Source organism: Hylobates moloch, unplaced genomic scaffold (assembly GCF_009828535.3).
Source record: "Hylobates moloch isolate HMO894 unplaced genomic scaffold, HMol_V3 SCAFFOLD_9, whole genome shotgun sequence".
Lineage (NCBI taxonomy): Eukaryota > Metazoa > Chordata > Mammalia > Primates > Hylobatidae > Hylobates > Hylobates moloch.
Window position 1 is genome coordinate 37,593,460 of NW_026652284.1, and position 23,764 is coordinate 37,617,223.

General features: G+C 36.5%; 1 protein-coding gene across 5 annotated transcripts in view; it reads right to left on the minus strand.

Annotated features, from left to right (window-relative positions):
• The window catches only part of NKAIN3 (sodium/potassium transporting ATPase interacting 3), a 706,346-nt gene that overhangs the window by 354,054 nt on the left and 328,528 nt on the right, over positions 1 to 23,764 (minus strand). For all 5 annotated transcript variants that reach the window (XR_004370932.2, XM_032759685.2, XM_032759686.2 and 2 more), the window contains exon 3: positions 15,814 to 15,894. Coding sequence is in view for 4 of the 5 variants with exons in the window: in XM_032759685.2 (XP_032615576.1) it covers positions 15,814 to 15,894 (81 nt within the window). In the remaining variant the exon portion in view is untranslated. The remainder of the gene's footprint in view (positions 1 to 15,813; positions 15,895 to 23,764) is intronic.

The window sequence follows — 23,764 nt, forward strand, 5'->3', positions numbered from 1 at the left end:
GGTCTGCTTCTAATTCATTAGCTCTACAGCAGCCCTTCCAGAAGTTCCTCACAGTCCTTCTGCATGTATCACAATGGCCAGAACTTACTTAGATGACCATACCTACACCTACAGAGACAAAGAAATAGAGCTTTTTAGCCCTGGACCTGTGATGAGAGCAGGATTTTCCTAGACTCTTGACCAGAAGAAGGGGGAATAGATTATGGACAATAACCAGAAACTTCTGCCATCATTTGTTTAATGAAAGAATGATTTGATGAATATAAACACTTAGAAAATTTGGAAAATGGTATGATTTGTAAAGAAAGCTATACTTTCCATTTGTAAATTAATTTAACAAATGGATATTCTTTCTTTTTCTTTGACGTTTGCTAAATTTCAATTAACTTTTGTCCTCCCCATCCAATTCTAATCCTAGAAATGTATGCTTTTAAATTTCTATTCTTTTAGAAAATTAAGAGTTACAAATATTTGGGTTCCATAAATAAGTTCTCAGAGACCTTGAGTTAAAGTGGCTCCCACAAGAATAAAGAAGAATTGCGTGTTACATGCTTTTATTGTTTTTCAGCTTCATCTGTTATTTGATTGTGAGATATTCCATCTGGTTTCTGTAGTGGGATGAAAGTTCCAGACAAAAGCTAACCTTTAAGTGAGCATAGACAGCTGGATGCTTCAATATGCTGATTTTAACATGCAAGCACACCGACAATTACTACACACACAGCTGTGTGCTGTATTTTTCCTGTACTACTGTTGTTCCTGAATCAGAAAGCAGGCAAAGGTGAATCAATGCTGAGGGCTTCCAAAGGGCAAAGGCGATTCTAGCTCATTCTTACCAGACACTCGGATGCTTCCTCTTTTTTAATTCTGTCACCTTGTTGCCTCCATTCAGTGGCCTCTACTGGGACCAGTGAGTTCTGCCTCGTCTTCTGGACAATCTTCAGTCTAGTAACTTTCTCACTATTTTCTCTCTATCCGTCCTCAGATGGGACATGGAAGGATAGAGTCTCTCCTGTTTCCTGACTCTCTTCCTTGGGCAGTTCTGTGCTGCAGCAGACATTCCAGGCAGCCCTGCTGTGGGGCAGACACTGGCTTGTTAGGAACTTCATACCAAAGGATATCTTGTTACAAGGGTTTCTGTAGAAACTGTTATTCTGTTAGTGGCTTCCTGCAGATAAAACAAAACCTATCACTCTTTCCACCTCTCTCAGCTTTGACACTAATCTGACCAATCATTTTTTTCACATATTTCTTCATATATTTGATTTAATCTTCTCAGAATTCTTCCTACCTTGCATTCTCAAACTTATCCTTCCTGAGTCAGGGATCCAGACTCCTATGCTAAGGTAGCTGGTACAATATCGAAGTTGCAGTGACAACCACAACCAGAGGAAACACAAATCAGATGCACAGATGCTTCTAGGGCCATATGTGTGCAAGACACTAATTAAGTTCAATCTGAAGCCTCAGCCTATAATTCCTCATGCCATTATAGTATGGGGCTCAGAGACAAACTTTCTCTGTGCAAAAATAACTGTTTAGAAATGATTAACATTATCTGTGATTTTTTCCTTCAGCTGTCTACATGGAAAAATTTTATCCGAAGAATTTAAATGACTTGCATTTTGCTTCTGTAACATACGTGGGAGTAGCATTGAGTAATTATTATCTTAGGCTCCTCTGCTCCTGCAGGGCGCTTCAGCTTACTATTCATCAATCATAATCTCACCATGTGGTGCAGTTTTATTTTATAAGGCTATCCAGTAGTACATACTGCTATTCTGGTTTTAAAAACTAAATAAATGCCACAAAACGTGCTTATCAGGGCCTCTTTTATAATTTGTTAATTGTTGCAAATGTCACCAGAAATTCTTCATCATCAAGACTGTACTCTTAATTGACATGTCACAACACTAAGATTTTGCATTCGAAGCAAATTAACATCACAAGAAAATCCAAAATCTTAATGGCACTTATAAGAATAATTGTTCTACATATTGTTCTTCTACAATGATCTTATCTTCAATTGACTGCATGAAAAATTCTGTAGCAGTAGCTTTAAATTGTCTTCAAAAACACAGAAAAGCATTTGAATATAAGCTATAAAAGTGTGGTTTTCTTCACAGCACCAAAATTCTCTTGATAATGATGCTTACATGAAAATTCAGCTCAGCAGTTGGAGTCTACTCAGAATGGCTTAATGTTATGTAATCACTGTCAACACATTTTCATGTATTAGAATAATTATAGACTTATTAAAAATAAATATTGACTTATTGAAGTTGGTGGAAGAATTTGCCATGTTTGGAGATTGATCAGCAGAGGCCACTAGCAGTAGGTGGAACAGACCAACATCAGTGTGAGATCAGGATCCTTCAAACCCTCCAGCATAATCTTAAGGCTGGCTATGTAAGAAGACCCACTACCTCCTGTTTCTTCTCCCAGAGTAGAGTCGGGATCAGGGAGAGGTCAAGGCCTAAAACAAGGTCAGCTTTTGCAAGGGGAAAGAATAGAGGCCGGGCGCGGTGGCTCATGCTTGTAATCCCAGCACTTTGGGAGGCCGAGGCGGGCGGATCATGAGGTCAGGAGATCGAGACCATCCTGGCTAACATGGTGAAACCCTGTCTCTACTAAAAATACAAAAAATTAGCCGGGCATGGTGGCAGGTGCCTGTAGTCCCAGCTACTCGGAGAGGCTGAGGCAGGAGAATGGAGTGAACCCGGGAGGTGGAGCTTGCAATGAGCCGAGATCGCGCCACTGCACTCCAGCCTGGGTGACAGAGCAAGACTCTGTCTCAAAAAAAAAAAAAAAAAAAAAAAATAGATGTGAATCAGACATGAAATGAGCTTTTTATGACCAAAGTTGTCATAGACTCTGTATACAATGTTTTATGAAACAGGAAGAGGGTTTGGGGCAGAAGATTGGGGAAACAGTTTATTCAAAGAAATAAAACCATTTCATGATTATTATCCCATGAGTTGAGTCAATAAACCAGATACAAAGGTAAAATGTTTATCTTTAAATATTGATCTCAGGCATATTTTCATTAGAAGAAGAAAAGATAAAATACAAAGAGCAAAGACAACATATTTCTGGATAGTGTTTCAATTATATTTGCATAGGCTTTGTTCAATAAGTGATTCCAATCATATAATAAGAAATACAGCTACTGCTGATAGAATAATATATTCATCTGCTCCTTGGTAAAAAATGATTTGAACCCCTGTGGAAAGGCATAAGATTACAATACAAATTTCTGATTAAAAACTCTTAATACTACCCAGGTTGTGGCAATTACTTGGTAGTTTAGATTGTGTTTTATATATGTCATTGGCTTATAATGTAGCTTCAAATTGGCTTTTTAGGATAAAGATTTTTGAGGTATTTGTATTTGATGAAATTTATGAAAAATATAAGACTGAGTTTAACCTTGCTTGTAATTTTCTTTATTGTAGAAAAGCTACAGGAGGAATCAAATTATCTCACTATAAAAAAGAAACTGAGGACTGTATTTTTAGAAGTTATGTTCACTTAGACTCATGCCAAAGGAAAAGACGTAGCTTAAATTTTTGGAATAGGAAATTCATATCTATATTTACATTGCTTTGCTATTTTTTAAAAGAATATAATTGCGTCTCTTTGGATAAAGATTGTGCAGGAACCAAACATAACAATAAACATTTTCAGGCTTTGGTTCTCATTTAGATTTAGTACCTGGAAGCAGATTGTGATGATTCTTCCTTTACAGATCCTTAATAAGTGGGCAGATACTCACAGCCACTTACCACCACCATCAGTCAATATTATAGACAAAAATATTCCTTTAGCTCAGCAGGATACACACCTACTAATATGTTAGTTCAGAACCTGAAATATTTTGTTATTCTAGTGAAATGAATATGTATCTTTCCCAAAGTGTCCATTGATATAGATAGATATCCCATTTACTTCAGGATATAGTATAGTGCATAGGATATTATTCTTGTAGTTCCAGAAGTAGGCATAGTTTGCTGTGATTCTAGGATGCTATTTTTGTACAGTTTGCCAGATATATTATTCCTGAATATAGATATTCTGTATCTACCTCCACTCCTCTTTAAACATCACATTTTAGGATTCCTTTTGAAAAATGTCCAGGTAGGAAGATATCAAAAAGAAAATATAAATATGACTTAAAAACTCATTACTAGATTCAGTAGGTTGTATTTGTTTAAATAAAAAAGGAAAGATACTATATATCCTTGATCTAATTTCAAACTACCATCAGAAAAAGAACTCTACAAGAAGCAAAAATATTTGAATGTTTATAAAAGACAATGGACAGATTGTAAGCAGCTGAGGGAAACTGAGAGTTCTGTCTCCTCTGCAATTGTTCATGTACTGAACTCTGAATTGACTGTCTAAAATATTTTACTGGAAATTGCCTGCCCAAAAGCTAAAGTTGATAGAAGAATCCAACCTTGAAGGAAAATGAAACTCGATCAAGAAAAAGAATTTTCCCAGTAAGTGCAAAGGAACAATTCAGGGTAAGTAATAAGAATGAGCCTTGAAGAGGAAGAACTATTTCACTGATGCTGCCTGGCTGCTCAGGTGACCTATTCAACTAAAGATTTAAAAAGAGGACCCTCATGAATGATGGTGTCAATTTAAGTCAAAAGAGGACAATAAGGTGCTATTATTGCCTTCTGGGGAAATGGCTTAAATTTCTCCAAGAATCAAAATGCCCACAAGTTAGAAAAAGCATAGCTGTTAAAACATGACAATAGAGAAACAAATGCAGTGGGTTTTCCTTCTGTGTAGGAAGCAACTTGCTATAATGGGAAATGAAGTGACCTTCGGAAGGAAGCATTAAGACCTGACATCTCAGTTTACTGCTTGCCTTGAGCAAGTTAGCCTCTCCTAGCTGAGCTTCCTCATTTATAAAATAAAGATACTAATGTCTACCTCTGAGGTAAGGATAAAATGGAAAAAAACTGATGGAAAGCCCCTGTGCTGTGTAGGAAATCAGTAAGAGTTAGTCTGTTTCCCTCCCCTGTCCCCTGCCTGTAAGATTTTAGAAGGCCCCTGATCAAAGCTCATGATTAATATAAAATAAGTCCTTGCAGAATGTCTTTCATTCATTTCTATGTCAAAGTTATGCTCATGCACAGTTGTATGGATTCACAATTCTATGAAAATGTGACACATTGAAAATTCTCTAAGACTACTAATATGGAAGTACCAAACCTTTCAAGATAAGTCAATTAGGAGAAATATTAACCTAAATTTTCTAGGTAAAATGTACCTAGAAACTTTTAAGTTATTTTAAATGTAAAATAATTAAAAGATGCCATTAAGACAGATTGGACTAATTTCTTTGGAATAAAAGTATTAAAACTTGGGTTCTTAACATAACTTATTTTTCAGTATCTTTAAGTGTAGCAAATAAGATGGGTTTTCATATTTAATTCCAAATGTATTCCTCAGGAGGAAAAAATTATTTCAAGTCTTGTAACTTCCAAACAAGCAGCAATAACTTATTAATTGTGCCCTTGATGATCTTAAAGTGTGGCAAGAAAAACAGCCTTGAAGACTTCCAAAGATGCTTAAAGTACTCCTAAGGGAAGTGGTAGGGACACCAGGAGAATCTGGCTGCAGACGTATATCAAAAAGCTATTTACATGTTGAAGGAAATGATTTAATTAATACTGTTACAGCTGTGAAGTTAATATGCAGATCTGAGGTCCTATCACAAGGGACTCTTTCATATTTTTAAACAAGTCACTCAGTCCTACAATTTTTCCCTTTTACAGCTCTTGCATAGTAATAAATACATCCCAAAGGTTTTCAGGATGAGGATCGTGATGTTTGTTAATTTCTCCAATAATAATAAAGATGATGATGTTGAAGGTAATAATGAGAACCACCATTTACTGAAACCTCACAATATGCCAAGATCATTTCTAAGCCCTGCATAGGTATTATTTAATTCTTTCAACAACCCAATGCGATTATTGTTGTGGCTTTCCTCATTTTGTAGAACAGGAAATTGAGGCTTCAGGAGATTACATAAGTATAGACAGATACTTTTAGTTACCTACCCACAGTCATTCCCCACCCCACCATACATATACACATTCCTTTAAAACAAGGCATCCATTACTTTCAAGTGCTGAAAGGCATGGGGAGAACTAAAACACTTAAGCCCACAGTAACAAATGCCTGCTGCAGGGCAGGCTGGCAGATGAGACAAACGGAAAGGGAGTATCTGGAGGCTGTGATCAAGAATCCCATAATATGCAAGAGGCATAATTGTTTATGCCCATGAGAATATACATTACTAGTTGATAAGAATGATTAAGACATGCTCTATGGTAGCCATGGTTGTCTCTCTTTTCTTGAGACTACCCCATTTTGTTTTGTATTGAAATTAGTTTTTTCCGAGTTTATGGAATCAGTGAGACCTCTAATCTTGAACCCTGTCTTCCTGTGGCAAAGAGGCAGATGTTAATCCAGCTGGGATCATTACACCCTCCATCACACCCTAGTAATTTAAATAGTGAGCAGGTGGACAACAGCTGGATCCCGTTTGCATCTCAGCTGTGCCTTTCTGACAAGACAGTCATTCCTCTGAGCCTCCAGTGTCTACCTAAGCTCCTAGTTGTTCCAAACCCAGTCCTCCTGCCTCCTGCTTCTCTGGCCTCTGTTGTCCCTCCAACACCTTGTCCCTTCTACATGAATTAGAAGGGACATGAATTAGAGAGAGGAAGCAGTTAGAGGCTGGCTAGGCAGATAGAGAGGGAGGGTCTAAGGAGAGAGATAGAACTCACGGGAACGCATCTGCACTGCCCCTATGTAGCAGGGTGGAAATGTGGTTAGGAACTTCCTCTTATACCAGGATGTCTGCTCAGAAGGGACTGTCCCAACTTAGGTGAAGGCAAAATAAATCCACTAAATGTCCTTAACTTGACCCAGAGCCAGTTGTAATATCATTAACATTGCAGTTTTGCCCCCACCCTCCCTCTGTGGGTTTCGCTTAGGCACTCATGAGTAATAATCAACATGGAGTCACTCTGGCCAACCTTAGCCATACACAGATGCAACACCCACAGGGGGCAGCTTTACCTTTCTCATTAAGGCAGAACACACAGAAGACTACCTTGTTTCTGCCACATAAAAGACCCAAACTCAACCCCATTTCTGGCAATCCACTCTCGGCTCCCCTCTTGCTGTTGAGAGCTTTTCTGTTGCTTAATGAATCCTACTCTGTCTTACTCACTCTCCGGTGTCCGCATGCCTTATACTTCTTGGTCATGGATCAAGAACTTGTACCTTGCTAAACTAAGGAGTAAGGAAACTGCAACAATAATTTTTGTCAAGTGATACCCAAGAATATTAACACAATCTGTGATGGCTACTTTATAAGGAGTTTGATGTTGGAACTTTTAGTTCACATCCTCTATGATTGATTCTGTTACTCAAAACTTTCCTTCTGAATTCTCTAACATAAATTTTTCTCAATCTTTCCTAAATTAATTAAAAGTTAAATATAATGAACAAAAACAAAACTAAAATGAGATATATAATATACATTATATATATTTGAACAGATTTATTCTAAAATCATCTGTAAAACCAAATGTATGAGGTTAAATCATAGACCTGGGAATACCAGATTGCAGAGAGATAACTCCTATTATAAAGTATATACAAACTAATATAAGGTAGTATGTGCCAAAAATGATGATATTCTAGAAACAGATCTTATAGAAATGTATTATATCATAAAAAAGCAAAACAAATCAGTAAAAAGCCTACTAAGTAAATATTGTTTTTGCCATTGGTCAGTTATTGGTAAAATATCTATTCAGATTTTCACCTTGAAAAATAGAACAAAATTATGTTCCACAGAGACTAAAGCCTAAAAACATCATTACTAAAACACAAAAAGACAAACCCTATTAACAAAAAGTGAAAATAAAAGCCGATTATCAAACACATTAGGAGATATTCAAATTTGAAGAAATCAAAAAATTATACTTTAAACAAAGAAATAAGAATTTTCTTTTCACCATGAAAAATGAAATAGCCAGGCTATTATACACACTAATTAAGGAAACTCAGAAAGCCGATACCCATTTAGTAAGATGGACACCTGAAGCAGAAGCGGCTTTCCAGGCCCTAAAGAAGGCCCTAACCCAAGCCCCAGTGGTAAGCTTGCCAACGGGGCAAGACTTTTCTTTATATGTCACAGAAGAAACAGGAATAGCTCTAGGAATCCTTTCACAGGTCCGAGGGACCAGCTTGCAACCCGTGGCATACCTGAGTAAGGAAATTGATGTAGTGACAAAGGGTTGGCCTCACTGTTTATGGGTAGTGGCAGCAGTAGCAGTCGTAGTATCAGAAGCAGTTAAAATAATACAGGGAAGAGATCTTACTGTGTGGACATCTCATGATGTGAACAGCATACTCACGGCTAAAGAAGACCTGTGGTTGTCAGACAACTGTTTACTTAAATATCAGGCACTATTACTTGAAGGGTCAGTGCTGTGACTGCACACTTGTGCAACTCTTAACCCAGCCACATTTCTTCCAGACAATGAAGAAAAGACAGAACATAACTGTCAACAAGTAATTGTTCAAACCTATGCCATTTGAGGGGATCTTTTAGAGATTCCCTTGACTGATCCCGACCTCAACTTGTATACTGATGGGAGTTCCTTTATAGATAAAGGACTTTGAAAAGTGGGGTATGCAGTGGTCAGTGATAATGGAATACTTGAAAGTAATCCCCTCACTCCAGGAACCAGTGCTCAGCTGGCAGAACTAAAAGCCCTCACTCGGACACTAGAATTAGGAGAAGGAAAAAGGGCAAATATACATACAGACTCTAAGTATGCTTACCTAGTCCTCCATGCCCATGCAGCAATATGGAGAGAAAGGGAATTCCTAACTTCCGAGGGAACACCTGTCAAACATCAGGAAGCCATTAGGAGATTACTATTGGCTGTACAGAAACCTGCCAGGGTCAGCAGAAAGGAAAGGAAAGAGAAATAGGAACCACCAAGCGGATATTGAAGCCAAAAGAGCTGCAAGGCGGGACCATCCATTAGAAATGCTTACAGAAGGACCCCTAGTATGGAGTAATCCCCTCCAGGAAACCAAGCCCCAGTACTCAGCAGAAAAAATAGAATGAGGAACCTCACGAAGACATAGTTTCCTCCCCTCAGGATAGCTAGCCACCGAAGAAGAAAAAATACTTTTGCCTGCAGCTAACCAATGGAAATTACTTAAAACCCTTCACCAAACCTTTCACTTAGGCATTGATAGCACCCATCAGATGGCCAAATTATTATTTACTGGACCAGGGCTTTTCAAAACTATCAAGCAGATAATCAGGGCCTGTAAAGTGTGCCAAACAAGTAATCCCCTGCACTGCAGGCCATACATTTCAATCCTTGTATCTTTAACCTCCTTGTTAAGTTTGTCTCTTCCAGAATCAAAGCTGTAAAACTACAAATCGTTCTTCAAATGGAGCCCCAGATGCAGTCCATGACTCAGATCTACTGCAGACCCCTGGACAGGCCTGCTAGCCCATGCTCCGATGTTAATGACATCAAAGGCACCCCTTCCGAGGAAATCTCAACTGCACAACCCCTACTACGCCCCAATTCAACAGGAAGCAGTTAGAGTGGTTGTCGGCTAACATCCTCAACAGCACTTGGGTTTTCCTGTTGAGAGGCGGGACTGAGAGACAGGACTAGCTGGATTTCCTAGGTCGACGAAGAATCCGTAAGCCTAGCTGGGAAGGTGACCACATCTACCTTTAAACACGGGGCTTGCAACTTAGCTCACACCCGACCAATCAGAGAGCTCGCTAAAATGCTAATTAGGCAAAAACAGGAGTAAAGAAATAGCCAATCATCTATTGCCTGAGTGCACAGTGGGAGGGACAAGGATCGGGATATAAACCCAGGCACTGGAGCTGGCAACGGCAACCCCCTTTGGGTCCCCTCCCTTTGTGGGGGTACGCTGTACTCGATTTATTTCACTTAAATAATGCAACTACCAGAAAAAAAAAAAAAAAAAAAAAAAAGAAAAGAAAATAGCCCCCAAAAACCCCAAATGGTGAAACAGATTAACTTGTGCTAATGACACTCTAGATACTCATATTTTGCAGCTAATGGTATACTTTTTGGAGAAGAAATTCAGCAAAATGTATCAAGAGCCTTTAACATCTGTTAAAGAAAGAGCAGAAAAAAAAACTATTCATGCTGGATGTAATATTATACAAAATTATAAATATTAACCATGACTTTAATAACAACATAAAAATGTTTTTCATTAAGTCCAATTTTTAAAAAGTCAGTATGTCAATTTTCTCTATAGTATTATCTCAACAATAATAAGAAAAACAGAAGAGAAAAACCATAGAAACACAGCAGAATGAGAATAAACTGGAATCAAAATATTCATGGCAGTGGTCTTCAAATGTTTGAAGCAAAAATGATGTTTCTTCTTGTCTTTCTAGTTTCTGCAACTTATATATGTAATTTATATTTTTTATTATGAGAAAAGAACTCTAACCAAAAAGAACCCTTACCCTGTTGATGAAAAAGAAGAAGGGAAAGGAAAGGAAAGGAAAGGAAAGGAAAGGAAAGGAAAGGAAAGGAAAGGAAAGGAAAGGAAAGGAAAGGAAAGGAAAGGAAAGGAAAGGAGGGAGGGAGGAAGAAAGGAAGGAAGCGAGGGAGGGAGGGATGAAGGAAGGAAGGAAGGGAGGGAGGAAGGGAGGAAAGAAAAGAAAGAAAACAAAATCTAAAGCCATTGTCTATTTCCAGTAGAACAAACTATTAAGATTAATAATAACTACCACTTCAAAATGTAGTGAAATGTAATGGGGAATTGAAAAACAGTCTTTAAATACAATCTGACTATAGATGCTTCTGCCATGTGACGGAGTGATATTTCTCATCTGCAGGACAGAGAGCTCATTTTTAAGGAAAACATTTGGTTGGGCCTTTGTAGATAAGGAAAGTGAGGATGTCTGGAAATAGCTTGGATTAGTGAGGGAAACAAAAAGGTAGAGTTGATTTGATTTGATTTATAAAGGAGCAAGAATTTTGTTCTTAGCAAAGAGCCTGGGAGAGAAGAGAAGGGAAGATCAGGTGGTGACAAACAATTCACCGTGTGGAGTCCCTCTTGGCAGAATGGCCAGTGAGGAATTTCCTGGAGAGATAGCTAAGGATTGCTAAAACATAGACATCAATTTAATTCTTGTCTATAAGGTGGTATCAGGATTATGTTAGCTCACCAAATTATTTGTGAAATGGTCCCTCCTCCTCCTATTTTCTGTAGGAGTTTGAGTAAGATTAGCATTATGTATTTCTTGTGTTTGATAGATTGATCCTGAGCAAGGACCTCCACCCTGACCTTTTCTTTGAAGTCCTGCAAAACTCCAAGCAGGGAAATAAAGGAAAACCTCAGAGTTTTTTTTAAAGAGAAATTCCAGGCATCTAGCTAGCCCCAGAGGTAATTAAGTAACTTGCTAAACAAGAAGGTAATAGTAGCCTTAACAATAGCCAAGGGAGTTAAAGCTCCAAGGATGTTTGCTTTCCCTATAGAAACTAAAGACAACATCTGAATAGAACCCCACTGAGGATCCCCACCTAACAGATATCCTAGTATACAGAGCCCAGATTTGGGGGACATGAAGACTAAACTTTAACTACTGCCTTTTGTTCTAAGTTTTTACCTGAGAGGCTTAGAGAAAGTCACTCCCTCTAGCAAGTTGAGATTTTTCTACTAACCCCAAAATTTTTAAACTGAAAATTGTGTTTCCTTAACCAATTGCATACCGGTTGTTTCTGTTTTGATTTTTTTTGTAGAAAGATTTTTAATTATAAATTCATGGCTATCAATATTTTTGATTGTTTATTTTTTTCTATTAATCTTTTAATTTCTGTTGAATCTGTAGTTTTGTCGCTTCTTTCTTTAATGAATTGATAATTTGTATTGTTTCTTCTTTTTTTGGATCAGCGTTACTACATGTTTGTTAGTTTATTAATATTTTCAAAGAACCAACTATGAGGTATTAGTCAAATTGCTCTTCTTAAGATGGAAGTGTATATCATTGATTTTTAACTTTCTTTTTTTCTAATAAGCAACTTAAATCTACATTTCTTCCTCTAAACACTGATAGGAATTCATCCACAAAGAAGAGCTTTTTTTTAAAATTGTGTACTTAAATTTTGTACTTTTATTTTTCAATTTTCCTCTAAATTTCTTCTTTGATTTGTGAATTATTAACAATTATAAATTACTCTTGTATTTGTGGTGGGAGAATATTATCTGTATTATTTCAGTCATTCAACATTTACTGAGATTTGCTTATGGCCCAGAATGCCATCTTGGTCATTGTTCATATGCACATGAATAGAAAATATATCTTGTAATTTTAAGTTAATATCCTCTATATGACAGACAAGTTGTTTGATAGTGTTGTTCAAATATTTTATTTGTACTGAATTGTGTCTACTTTTTCTCTCAATAAGCAAGAAAGGAGTATTAAACTCTCCCCCTATGTTAATGGATTTGTCAATTTCCCCCTTTAATATTGCCAATTTTTACCTCATGTATTCTAAAATTCAGTTATTTGGTGTAGTTTTGAATTATTTTGTCTATTTAATACATTGACCCTGTTATCATTATAAAACATCTCTGTTTATCTCTATTCATACTCTTTATTTGAAGTCTACTTTTTTTTGACATTAATGTGACCACAGAGGTTTTCTTCTGATTATTGTTTACATAGCAGATATTTTCCATCTTTTTAATTTAAATATATGTATGTGTTTATATTTAACGTGTATTTCATATAAATAACATTAACTATTGTCGTTTTAAAAATCCACTGTTCTAATCTCTGTCTTTAACTAGAGTGCTTAGTCTATTTACATTTCATATAGTCATTGACATGGTTGTGTTTTAATCTACCATATCATTATTTGTTTTTTATTTGTAACATCTGCTTTGGTTTCTTACTGTTTGCATTATTTTTATTTAGTTAGTTAGTTATATTGGTTACTCTATGGGAGTGGTTCTCAAGCTTTTTGGCCTCAGTTCCTTTCTATATTCTTAAATGTTAATGAGGATCCTAAACAGCTTTTGCTTATGTGGATTACATCTATCAGTATTTACCTTACTAGAAATTAAAATGATCTTTTTAAAACACAAGAGTATGCAGCACTGTCAGCCTGCCCAGCATTGTAAGAATCTCAGTTTCCAGGCTCTCCTGCCCATGAGACAGCTCACTATCTTTCAGGTAAGACAGGACTGCTGTCACTCCATGAATGCAAATTGTCAGCAAAAGAACACCTTAGTATACAAATGTGCTATTCATAGGCCATGTCTGTCATTGGAATAACACCCCAATCCACAGAGATGTTGTGGAAATCACTGCGGATCCCATTTTTAAAGAAAGATTCACTATCCCACAATGTATACTTTGGATCGAATTGACAGTATAGGGAGGTTTCTATTAATCTATCCAAACGGATAATTCCAAGAAGTACCTTCGTGAACTAGCAGGAGATGGAGAATCTAGAAAGTTAGTATATAAACCAACTCATATGGACGAGGAGTTTCCTACACAATGGAACAAGCCTGGAAAAGTGGCTGGTATTTGTGTTTGTCAAGGGTCCTTAACTTTGCTTTATTTTCCAAAATAGATTTCCCATAGACTGGAATTGAGGCTAAACTGTGGCTAACAAGGGAGCTGTTACCCGTCTTTGAGGTAGTAAATAGGAGACCAACAGAAAATCTTTAGGATGCTCCTTTTGGAGTCATCTATCTTTTCAATGACCTAGAATACTTGGTTGACTGCTTAATGGCATTTAAATAGGTAATAAAATGAGTAACCAGGACCACTATGTCCATGTTTTCAACCTTGTGCCCAAAGAAATGAGATAAAAAATTTAGACATGCACATGGATGTTAGAAAAGCAGTTACAAAAATTCACAAAAATAACCTTGAGCAGCAGTGGGAAATCAGAGTTATATGAAAAAAATGACTGCTGATACTTACTTATTTGTTTTATTACTTCATAGATTTGTTTCAAGGCTTACCTGAGTTACCACATATCACGTGTATAATAAACATTGACTACTATTATTATCGGAAAATCTGGTCTTATTATTTTTCACAGAGACTCCATGGAGCCAAATTATTTGCCTCAGAGCTCACAGTTAAGTGCTGAAGAAAAGATTTGGACTAAAGACTTATGATTCAAAATTCAGCCTTCTTTCAAAATATTATGAAGCCAAATCCATAGGACAAATTTCTCTGGTCTAATTTATCCCAAATTAGTGTACATAGAAGAAAAAATAATTTCTACCCAGTGAAATAAAAAATATGATTAAAATGACCATTCAAATTGCAAGATACAAAATGCAATGAGTTGAAAATGTTGTGCTTAATATATTATTTGCAATTAGTTTATTCATAAGATTTGCATTTGAAAATTATTTACTTCATAATCTGCATTTATAGAATATAACTGGGCATTAATTTAAGTACTTTTTTATGTCTTAGAAATTAGTGGTGAACTACAATCGCTAGCACAATTATTTAAGTGAGATATTAGTCCAAATATACTGAACTCAATATTGGAAACGTTGCTTCTGGTTCCTGAATACATCTGCCAATGTGAGAAAATGGTGACAAGTTCTAATTACAGTTATTATAGTGGAGAAAAATGAGTAACCACCTCTGGAGGCTCTGGAAAAATCCTTCAGGGATTTTTGCTGTTTGGCTAAATCAAATATGTTTTGTTACCACAAGGAATTCGATGGAAGCAAACAATTCTTAAAGTATCCTTGCTGCTCAAGACACACTTTCTAAAATCTAAGCCACAAATGCATTACTAAGAAAATCTGAGACTGTTATAAACCAGTAGAATAAGTTAGTATAAATATATTTGATAATGAGAAGTTTTAAAATATGACAGCTTTCTTATACTTTTTGTAATCATACTGTTAAGTTTCTCCTCTGTAGTGAAAATTGTGCTGGTTCACACAAAAACTGTTTAAGAAACACAAATAGAAACTTAACTCAAGTTGTTCTTACATTTGGGTGGTGAGACATTTTTGCAGGAGGCATAATAAAATCATGTGCTTTGCTGACAGTTCTAGACAGGCAGAAATAACGTGTGTATCATTGCTGCATTAAGACAGCTGTCTTCTGTGTGATTAAAATTTCAAAATAGGAATCACCACACTGATGCATTTGCTTCTTAGTAAACATGCAATATAAGGGTTTTGTTCTTGGTCAATTTTTTCCAGAATTAATATTCCAGCAAAAATAGAAACTTGACATTCATGTCTGTTACATTAACATCTTCGTCAATCCCTTTTCCTACTTTAAACACAAGCATGTTCAAAACCATTTTCTATTTAACATTTAGGCTTGCAGTCACTATGATAGCATGTCTTTTTAAAATGGACATGAGGATACACTGGAAGTCGAGTCCCACTTCAGTATAACAAACTAAACCAGAAGGCAGTTGTTTTGAAGTTCCATTGTATTAACATACTCTTAAGATCATTCTTTCCTAAATGGTACCTAATATCTTCTTTGAATAGTATTTTATCATTACACACACACACACACACACACACAGACACACACACACAAAACACCTAAAGTCTTTTCTGAATAGTATTTCATCATTCTACACACACACACACAAACACACACAAATACCTATATATGTATGTAGTCACAATACTTAGAAGTGTGCTCATTTTAAGTGTACTTTAAAAGCATGATAAACTCACCTTTGAGAGCCCACCTACTTCCAAATAAAAGCAGATAATGAACACATTCCAGGTGACCCAGAGGGCAGTCCACACTGTATACTAGATAGAAATGGGGGAGGGAGAAAGAGAAGAAAAATGTGGAGATGAAAGGCATGTATATCAAATAAATCAATAATAAAAATGTCTATAAGTCTATCTTCTGGGAAGAAATTGACAGGGAGTGCTCAGAAAAGAGTGCTCTCTATGTGGTCCCCTAAGCTTTCCAGAAATTAAAAATCCAATAGTTTCTACTGCTTTCAGTAGACACCAACTTTTAAAGTGCTTTGCTGGCTTCCAGGTACAAGTTAAACCAAAGTGTTGATTTGATTTCTGTTTTCTGAGTATTATCTTTTCTAGGGAAGACAACTATGCAAATCTTCTGTGAGCTCTCTATCATCTTTAAGTTGTAGTACAAAACTGTCACGTTTTAAGGAGTATTTATTGAAACCTAGGACTGAAAGAAGATCATGTTTGAAAAAAACATGTGTGGAGTACAAAATTAACAAACTTTCGTTTGTTGGACTATTTTATTGGTAGAATGTGTGCCTCTAATATGATCATATAATAAAAATATAACCATATAAAATATTTTAAAGCAGAGAAATTAATAAATAGGATTAAGAATGAGGAAATGAATAACAGATTTTCATATCTTCCAATCATACCCAGCCAACAAATTTTAAACCTACTGGTCTTACTGATTAATTGATTTTATTAAGATACTATGTACTAGGAAATACCTTCACCCAGAGTATTAGTTGGTCTTAATTAAGGTAGCCCTAGATCGACAGACTCATCAATGGAGAATTGATGATTGGACTACGGCTCCCCTCATCCAGTCACTTTCTTATGCAGACAGAGAAATTGAGGCCCAGAAAAGTGACATACAGACCAGCTAGGATGACTGAGGATAGTACTTACTGTAGAACACAAATAACATATCAAACAACAGTTTGCCTATTCATTTTATTTTATCACAAAAAAGAATGAATTCTTAATGTCTTAAGTAGACTTATTAATTTAATTATTGTTTTCTATCAGTGATTACAATCATTGCATACTGTTTTTAAATTAAAATAAATATTGAAATCATTTCTTTAGCTTATTCTATGCTGTGTCAAACAATAGAATTATAAAATTTAGACTGTATAATATAGCTATGTTAATAGAAACTTTATCAGAAGCTTTTAACTATTCATGAAATTCAATTTATATTTTGTATTCTGTCATTTATGAATTTTTAAAATAATCTCATGTAGTAGTGTAGTCCTATAATTGGTTACATTTAATGTTCCATCGTATATTTGTTTTTCTGAAAGGTTTGCTTTCATTTTTAAGAATAATATAATTATAATAATGAGTTAAAGCTCAAAAATCACTGGAAATTTAGTTGGAAAACATGTTACAAAGTTAAGATAAGTAAAAATATATAGTGAGATTTTTGGTATATGCAGATATTGCTGATGCTCTAATATATTCTGTTCATAAAGTCTTCTAGTATGAGTGGACTTAGTAAATTTTGAACTCTCAATAAGTTTTGAAGCTTTTGCTAGCAAGATGGCATGTAGTGCCTGATATCTTCCATTCTAAATAAATCTAATTATAAGTATATTGAAATGAGACAGCAATGCTAACCTCTAAGTCATGAGAAAAAATCCATTGAAAAAGGTTAGGAAAAGAACATAAAATAAAGCAATATTAAAGTAAGGCAATAAACTAAATTAATTACAAAACCATATGATAGGACTTAATTATTAGGACTAATTCCTAAACGCACAGGTATTTTTTAGTGAATCAATTCATAGTTATAACAAATGCATAATAAAACACATCTATTTAGAGATCATAGCACAAACTTGGTGATTGAAGTACATTCAGGATCTCTCACAAGTTGTAATCTTGATGCCACTTCTGAACTTGCAAAGGCAAAATTATGAGGCTATGTAAACCTCAACTGTCAGTTCCTACATTTTTAACAATAAAAGGGTTATCATCCTGGTGCTTTCAGTGTTCCTGGTACTATGGTAAGTGCTTTGCATATATCATGTCATTCAATCATCACACTAAAACTGAGGTAGAGGGATAATCATTTAATCACCTATTTAGTGTCAGAGTTAGGATTTGACACATGATAGTTTGATTCCAGAGCTGGGATGCTTAAGCATACAGGGTAGGCTTTGTTTTAAAAGATTTTAGTAAAAGGATTATAGATTTATGGCAAGATAACCAGTCACCAAATTAAGCAATTTGTCAAATGACCAATTCACCAAATTACCAGTTTACCTCAAATTTTTATTCATATATGTTCTATAATTGGCAATTTATTTTAGAATGACAGTATCTTTAGTATTTTGCAATTAGTGTGACATGCATAATATGGAATTCTTGTGTTTTTTTTTAGCAATATTGTGTAATATCTTCTAATACATTTACAAGTTTCTTCTAATAAATTTGTTTCTTTGCTGAGAACAAAGAAAATATATATTTTTGATTTTTGAATTGTTATAAGGTAAAGTATACCTTAATGTGCACTTGAGACACAAATCTGATCATGAGTATAAAAGAAAAGAGATAGCTAGAGATACAAATATGGCCATAGAAATTTAGCTAGGTAGGAAGTATTGGGATAACCAATGGCCAAAGAGACTGCCTACCTTCCCTATCTTCTTTTTGAAGTGGGTTATTTTATTTATAATTCAACTGAAGCAATAACTTAAAAAATAAGACTCTCCATTTTTAAACAAATACCCTTTGGTTATTATAAAGCAGTCTTACATCATGTATTTAGGTATATTAAATATACGTGTAGTAAAGAAAGCTTTCAATATAAGAAAAAAATCACTCTGCATAATCTCTCCATCTCTCTTCTACTTTGCTTATGTTTAGTATATATATTTTAAATCCAAATCCACATAGACAAGACCTATAATAACGAAAAAAGAATGTTTATGCATTCTATGTGGCTTCCTAAATATATCCTGGTTTTACAAGGATATTTCAGCATTTTTTAATGGAAATAAACTTTGGACATCTTCCAGTCTATTTCTTCCTCATCAAGCAATTAGTTTATAATATGAATTATTTTTACTTTCTGAGCTTGCTTATTTTCTAATTATGAGAAAGACCATTCATTCTTTCATATACACATCAATTTGCGATAATATTATATACAATATGCTAGACTCATAATAAAAATGTAGAGTAAGTTTCTTGCTCAGTCATTGTTGTAACATTTTTTAGTAGAGTAAAGGGGAAAAAAGACATGAACATCTCAAACATTTGTCAAACATCTACTCTGTGTTAGACTATAGTAAGCAAGTCACATACATTATATAATTATTTAAAATTAATTATTAAAACCTATGGGTTAGGTTTTTCAAATGAGGTAACTATGGCAAAAAGAAAGCAAACAAATGTCCCAAGGCTTCACAGCCAATAATTGGTGAAGAGGAATTTAAATTTGACGTTTACCAATTGAATCAAATCCTAACACTCAGCTTCACGTTGAGCAGTGACTCTGGAATGGGATTTATGCTGACCTAGCAGAAACATTTTGCTATATAACAATTCAGATTAAACTGAGTTGTCCTTTGCACATGAGCATTTGCATAAAAGTCCAGATAACTAAATTGTGGACTTTTCAAATTTACTTCACCCTTTAAAAATTTTTAAAGGCAGTTTTGAAGTTACTTTAATTTCAAGGTTAATCTTATTTCAAAAAATGTTAAAGAATTTGCTAATTCATCTGCTTGTGAGTTAAAACCTGCTTGATTAAATTATCACACATGAAGTAACAAAGATTTAAGTAATTCTAGGACAAAATCTTATTTTAAATTTACAGGTAAAACGAAAAATATTTGACCGAGGAGTAAACAGATAGGAAATAACTGATTCTACAACAATGCGTTGTGACGGGTAAATATGATTTCACTGCTTAGTACTGCCTATAGCCAAAGAAGCACATAAGGCCCATTCAAAACGCAAGACTGAACACGGTATTCCCCTAAAGCAAGGGTTCCCAATCTCCAGGCCACAGACCAGTACTGCCTGAGCTCTGCCTCCTGTCAGATCAGTGTGGCATTAGATTCTCATAGGAACACAAGCCCTACTGTGAACTACCCATGAGAGGGATCTAGGCTGCGGCTACTTATGAGAATCTAACTAATGCCTGATGATCTGAGGTAGAACATTTTCATCCCAAAACCAACCCGCCTAACCTCTGGAAAAATTGTCTTCCATGAAACGAGTCCCTGGTGTCAAAAAAGTTGGGAATGGCTGCCCTAATGTACACATTCCACCTTGCACCTTAGCCAAAATAAACTTTCATGAGTAAAGGAGTACTATGTGGCAAAGTTATTTTTGTATTCTAAAAATAAATACAGAAATAGTAAATTGTACCTTAATAGTGTGATGGCACCTGGAAGGGAATTACTGATCTTTGATTCTGTGATCTGGGGAGGTTTTTCTAACAGTCTTTGCTAAGAGGCCTCCTCAATTATAGTGGCAGGAGCTCGCAACATTGCATCTTAGAAAAAAATAAGTCTTGAGGAGTAAGTCAGCTAATGGTAGGTGCAAGTAGCACAGCACATACTATTTTATCATATAATTCCCTCAATCAAGTTCAGGCTGAGATAAGCAAGGCAGTGCATTGCTGACATGTTCTGAGATTAAAAAAAAAATCGCTGTCCATTCCATCTTGTAAAATCCTTTCATCCAATAACCTTTGATTCATTTATTGCTTGCTCAATCAAGTATTAAGCATATCTAATGGTCTGTACATACAGGAATAGCCTTAGAATACAGGAATAGGCCTAGAATACAGCAATAGATGGGCACAGTTCTGCCTTCCAGAAGTACATATTGTTGAATGGGGCAAGACAGTTAGGGAAGCAATGATGACAGCTGGGCAGGGTGCTGGGGTAGAAAGTTACCAGGATTTACAGCAGCAGAAGGGAAGAGGTACTTTCCCTTGCATTCAGTGGTCAGACAAGGCCTGTAAAAGGTGACTATTTAATTGAGGATTATTAAAGGTTTTCCAAGAGGATAGACAGATTAAGGCATTCCAGGCAGAAGAAGCAGTATGTGCAAACTGAAGAGGCAAGAGCAGCATGTGGTCTTTGGAAAACACAAATCATTCAGCAAGGCTGGCACGAGGTAGGCAAATGGGAAATGCAGGAGGTGCTGGAGAAGTAGATAAAGAAACAATTTTCATAAGCTTTGATTTAGACTCTAAGAGTTTGGGAAAACTAGTCATTGGAGAGCTTGAGTCTCATGGTCCTTTACACAAAACATTTTCATAAAGGTGATCAATTACTTAAACTCAACTGTGATGAACCCTGTCTCTTGTCCAAAATGGCAGTAAATTACCTGTGTTTTTGTAAAACTAGAGCTCTATTAAATTGTCGCAGTGAACGTACATATTTTATTAATCTCTGCGTGAGCACTTAGCACATACCTGGTGCTCCAAAGTGTTTGTTATTTTGAAATGGATTAAATTTAATTGACCTATCTGTGTGGTGGTTTGGCCAATAAAGGAAGCCAATACTAAAAATAGAAGAATCAATTTTGAGACAAAATCTCTTGCAATGAAAAAGCTCTTTCCCCTCACAGTGAAAAGTCAGTATGGATTTCTGCTCCAGGACTCTTCTCACTGCCATTGAAAAGCTACTGCCTCTAATGGGACATATGCCACATTCATTTTCAGTTTTTTTTTATATCAGAATTAATTCCAGGCCACCAGTTGTAGCTTCAAACCAAAGCACTTGTGACAACAACTCAAAAATGAATTAAAAAAATACCTTCCCAAATAACAACGTGCTCTTTTTATAAAAGGCAATTTTTGTGAACAGATTTCCCACACTGATAGATTAATGATTTAGTACTTTTATCAAATAGATAATTTATACCCATAGTAGAATAAGAAGTAATCCGGAGTTTCATAAAGGTAACAATATCTGACTGGGAGGTAGGCCAAGACTATTTGCTATATCACAACTTATACTGACAATGGTAACATTATCATCTGGAATCTGCCGGTGAAAGCGAAGCACAGATCATGCTATAGCAGCTCCTTGAACCTAAAAATCACTGGCCAGTACACACCCAGTTCTGCTGTCCACTACCACCTGTGCTCCTTGGGCTAGTCACTCAACTTTTCTGACCTTTTTTCTCGTCTGGGAAATCAGAGAAGCTAATACATGCCCTGTAGGATATTTGTGAGACTGAAACCTAATGACGTGCGTGGTGTGGAGGGCTTTCACACCAATTTATTGCTTTCTTTCTCTCCCCTTCCTGAGAGAGGATCCTGAATAAGATAGCAAATAAAATGAGAGAGACTTGGTTGGCATAACCCATAAAAAGAGACCATCAAGATGAGCAAACACTTGGATTGTTGGTCTTGTTGATGCTTTTCTTTGAAGGTTCTGAAAGATCTAAAACTGCCTTCTTCTACACACAGGAGGGAGGAGGGAGAGAGGGAAGCAAAGGAGAAAGTACCAGCAGAGAAGTGACAACAGTTTCATCATGGGTAGACTCTGTGAACTAGTAGGACACTAGATAGGAAAAATAAGTATGTACTGAGCACTAATTACATTCTATGCTCTCAAAGAACACTTTGCCTAGAAGACATAAACATGAACAAATTATAAAACATACTCAAGACACTAGAGGTGAAGGAGCAGAGAGTGATTCACCATTAACGTGTATGGAAGAAGGTATCCATGAGAGACTGAGGAAATATTGCTAGACCGGGACACAAACACCAGGCAAGGCTGCCAAAGCATGGGGCTGGTGAGGCAGGTGCAGCAGGAGGCCCATGACACTGAGGTGCGCAGACTCTCAGCCCTCCTGGGTCTCCACACCTGGCTCAGGCCCTCCCCCAGGCCTTGCCCCACTGCTGATCTCATTCCTCTCCACTGCCATTTACTCACCTCTAGAGAGCCCCGAAACCTGCACCTCCTCACTCCTTACATGGTTAGTGCCTGCAGAGCAGGGCCTCTGACATTTGAATTCTTTCCTATTTTTCCAAACTTAGCACAGTATAGGTCCTCAATAGATGCTTAATGAGTAAATCAGAACTGCTCTGATAGTCCCCCTTCTATGGGCCTTGTGGTGCCTCCAGCCCAGATCCCCCTTCACTCCCTTCTTCCCTTGTGGACTCACTCTCATACTTGTACTGCAGACCTCAGCTCTCAGCTCCCTGCAGGGCGCCTAACCCCATTGCCCTGCTACAGGCAGATACCCCATTAGACATATCATGGCTAGTGTGCTCCTTCGTATCACTTATCGCAGTTGCAATTTAACATTTATGTGGACAATTGTTTGATAAAGGCACACCTCTCTTCATTGCACTGTAAGGTAAGCACTCGGGAAGACAGAGAATGTGTCTGTCTGTTTTTGCTCACCAGTATAGTCCACACCTAACACAATGCCAAACACACGGTAGAAGCTCAATAAATATCGTTTGAATTAATAAGTAAAAGAAAAAAGGGAGTTAGAAAAGAAAGAAGTGAGTAAAGGAAAGAGGATGGGGAGAGGAAGGGAAAGAAGAAGGAAGGAAGGAAGGAAGGAAGGAAGGAAGGAAGGAAGGAAGGAAAAAAGGAAAGAAGGAAGGAAAGACAGAAGGAGGGAGGGAGAGAGGAAAGGAAGGAGGAAAGAAGGGAGTGAGGTTGGGTGGGAGGGAGGAAGGAAAAAAGGAAAGAGGGAAGGAAGGAAAGAAGGAAGGGAGGGAGAAAGGATAGAAGGAAGGGAGGGAGGATAGGTGGGAGAAAGGAAGGGAGGGAGGGAGGAAGAAAGGGAGGGAAGGAGGAAGGAAGGAAGAAAAGAAGGGAGGGAGGGAGGAAGGAAGGGAGGGAGGGAGGGAGGGAGGAAGAAAGGGATGGAAGGAGGGAGGGAGGGAGGCGGGGGGACAAAGGAAGGAAAAAAGGAAGAA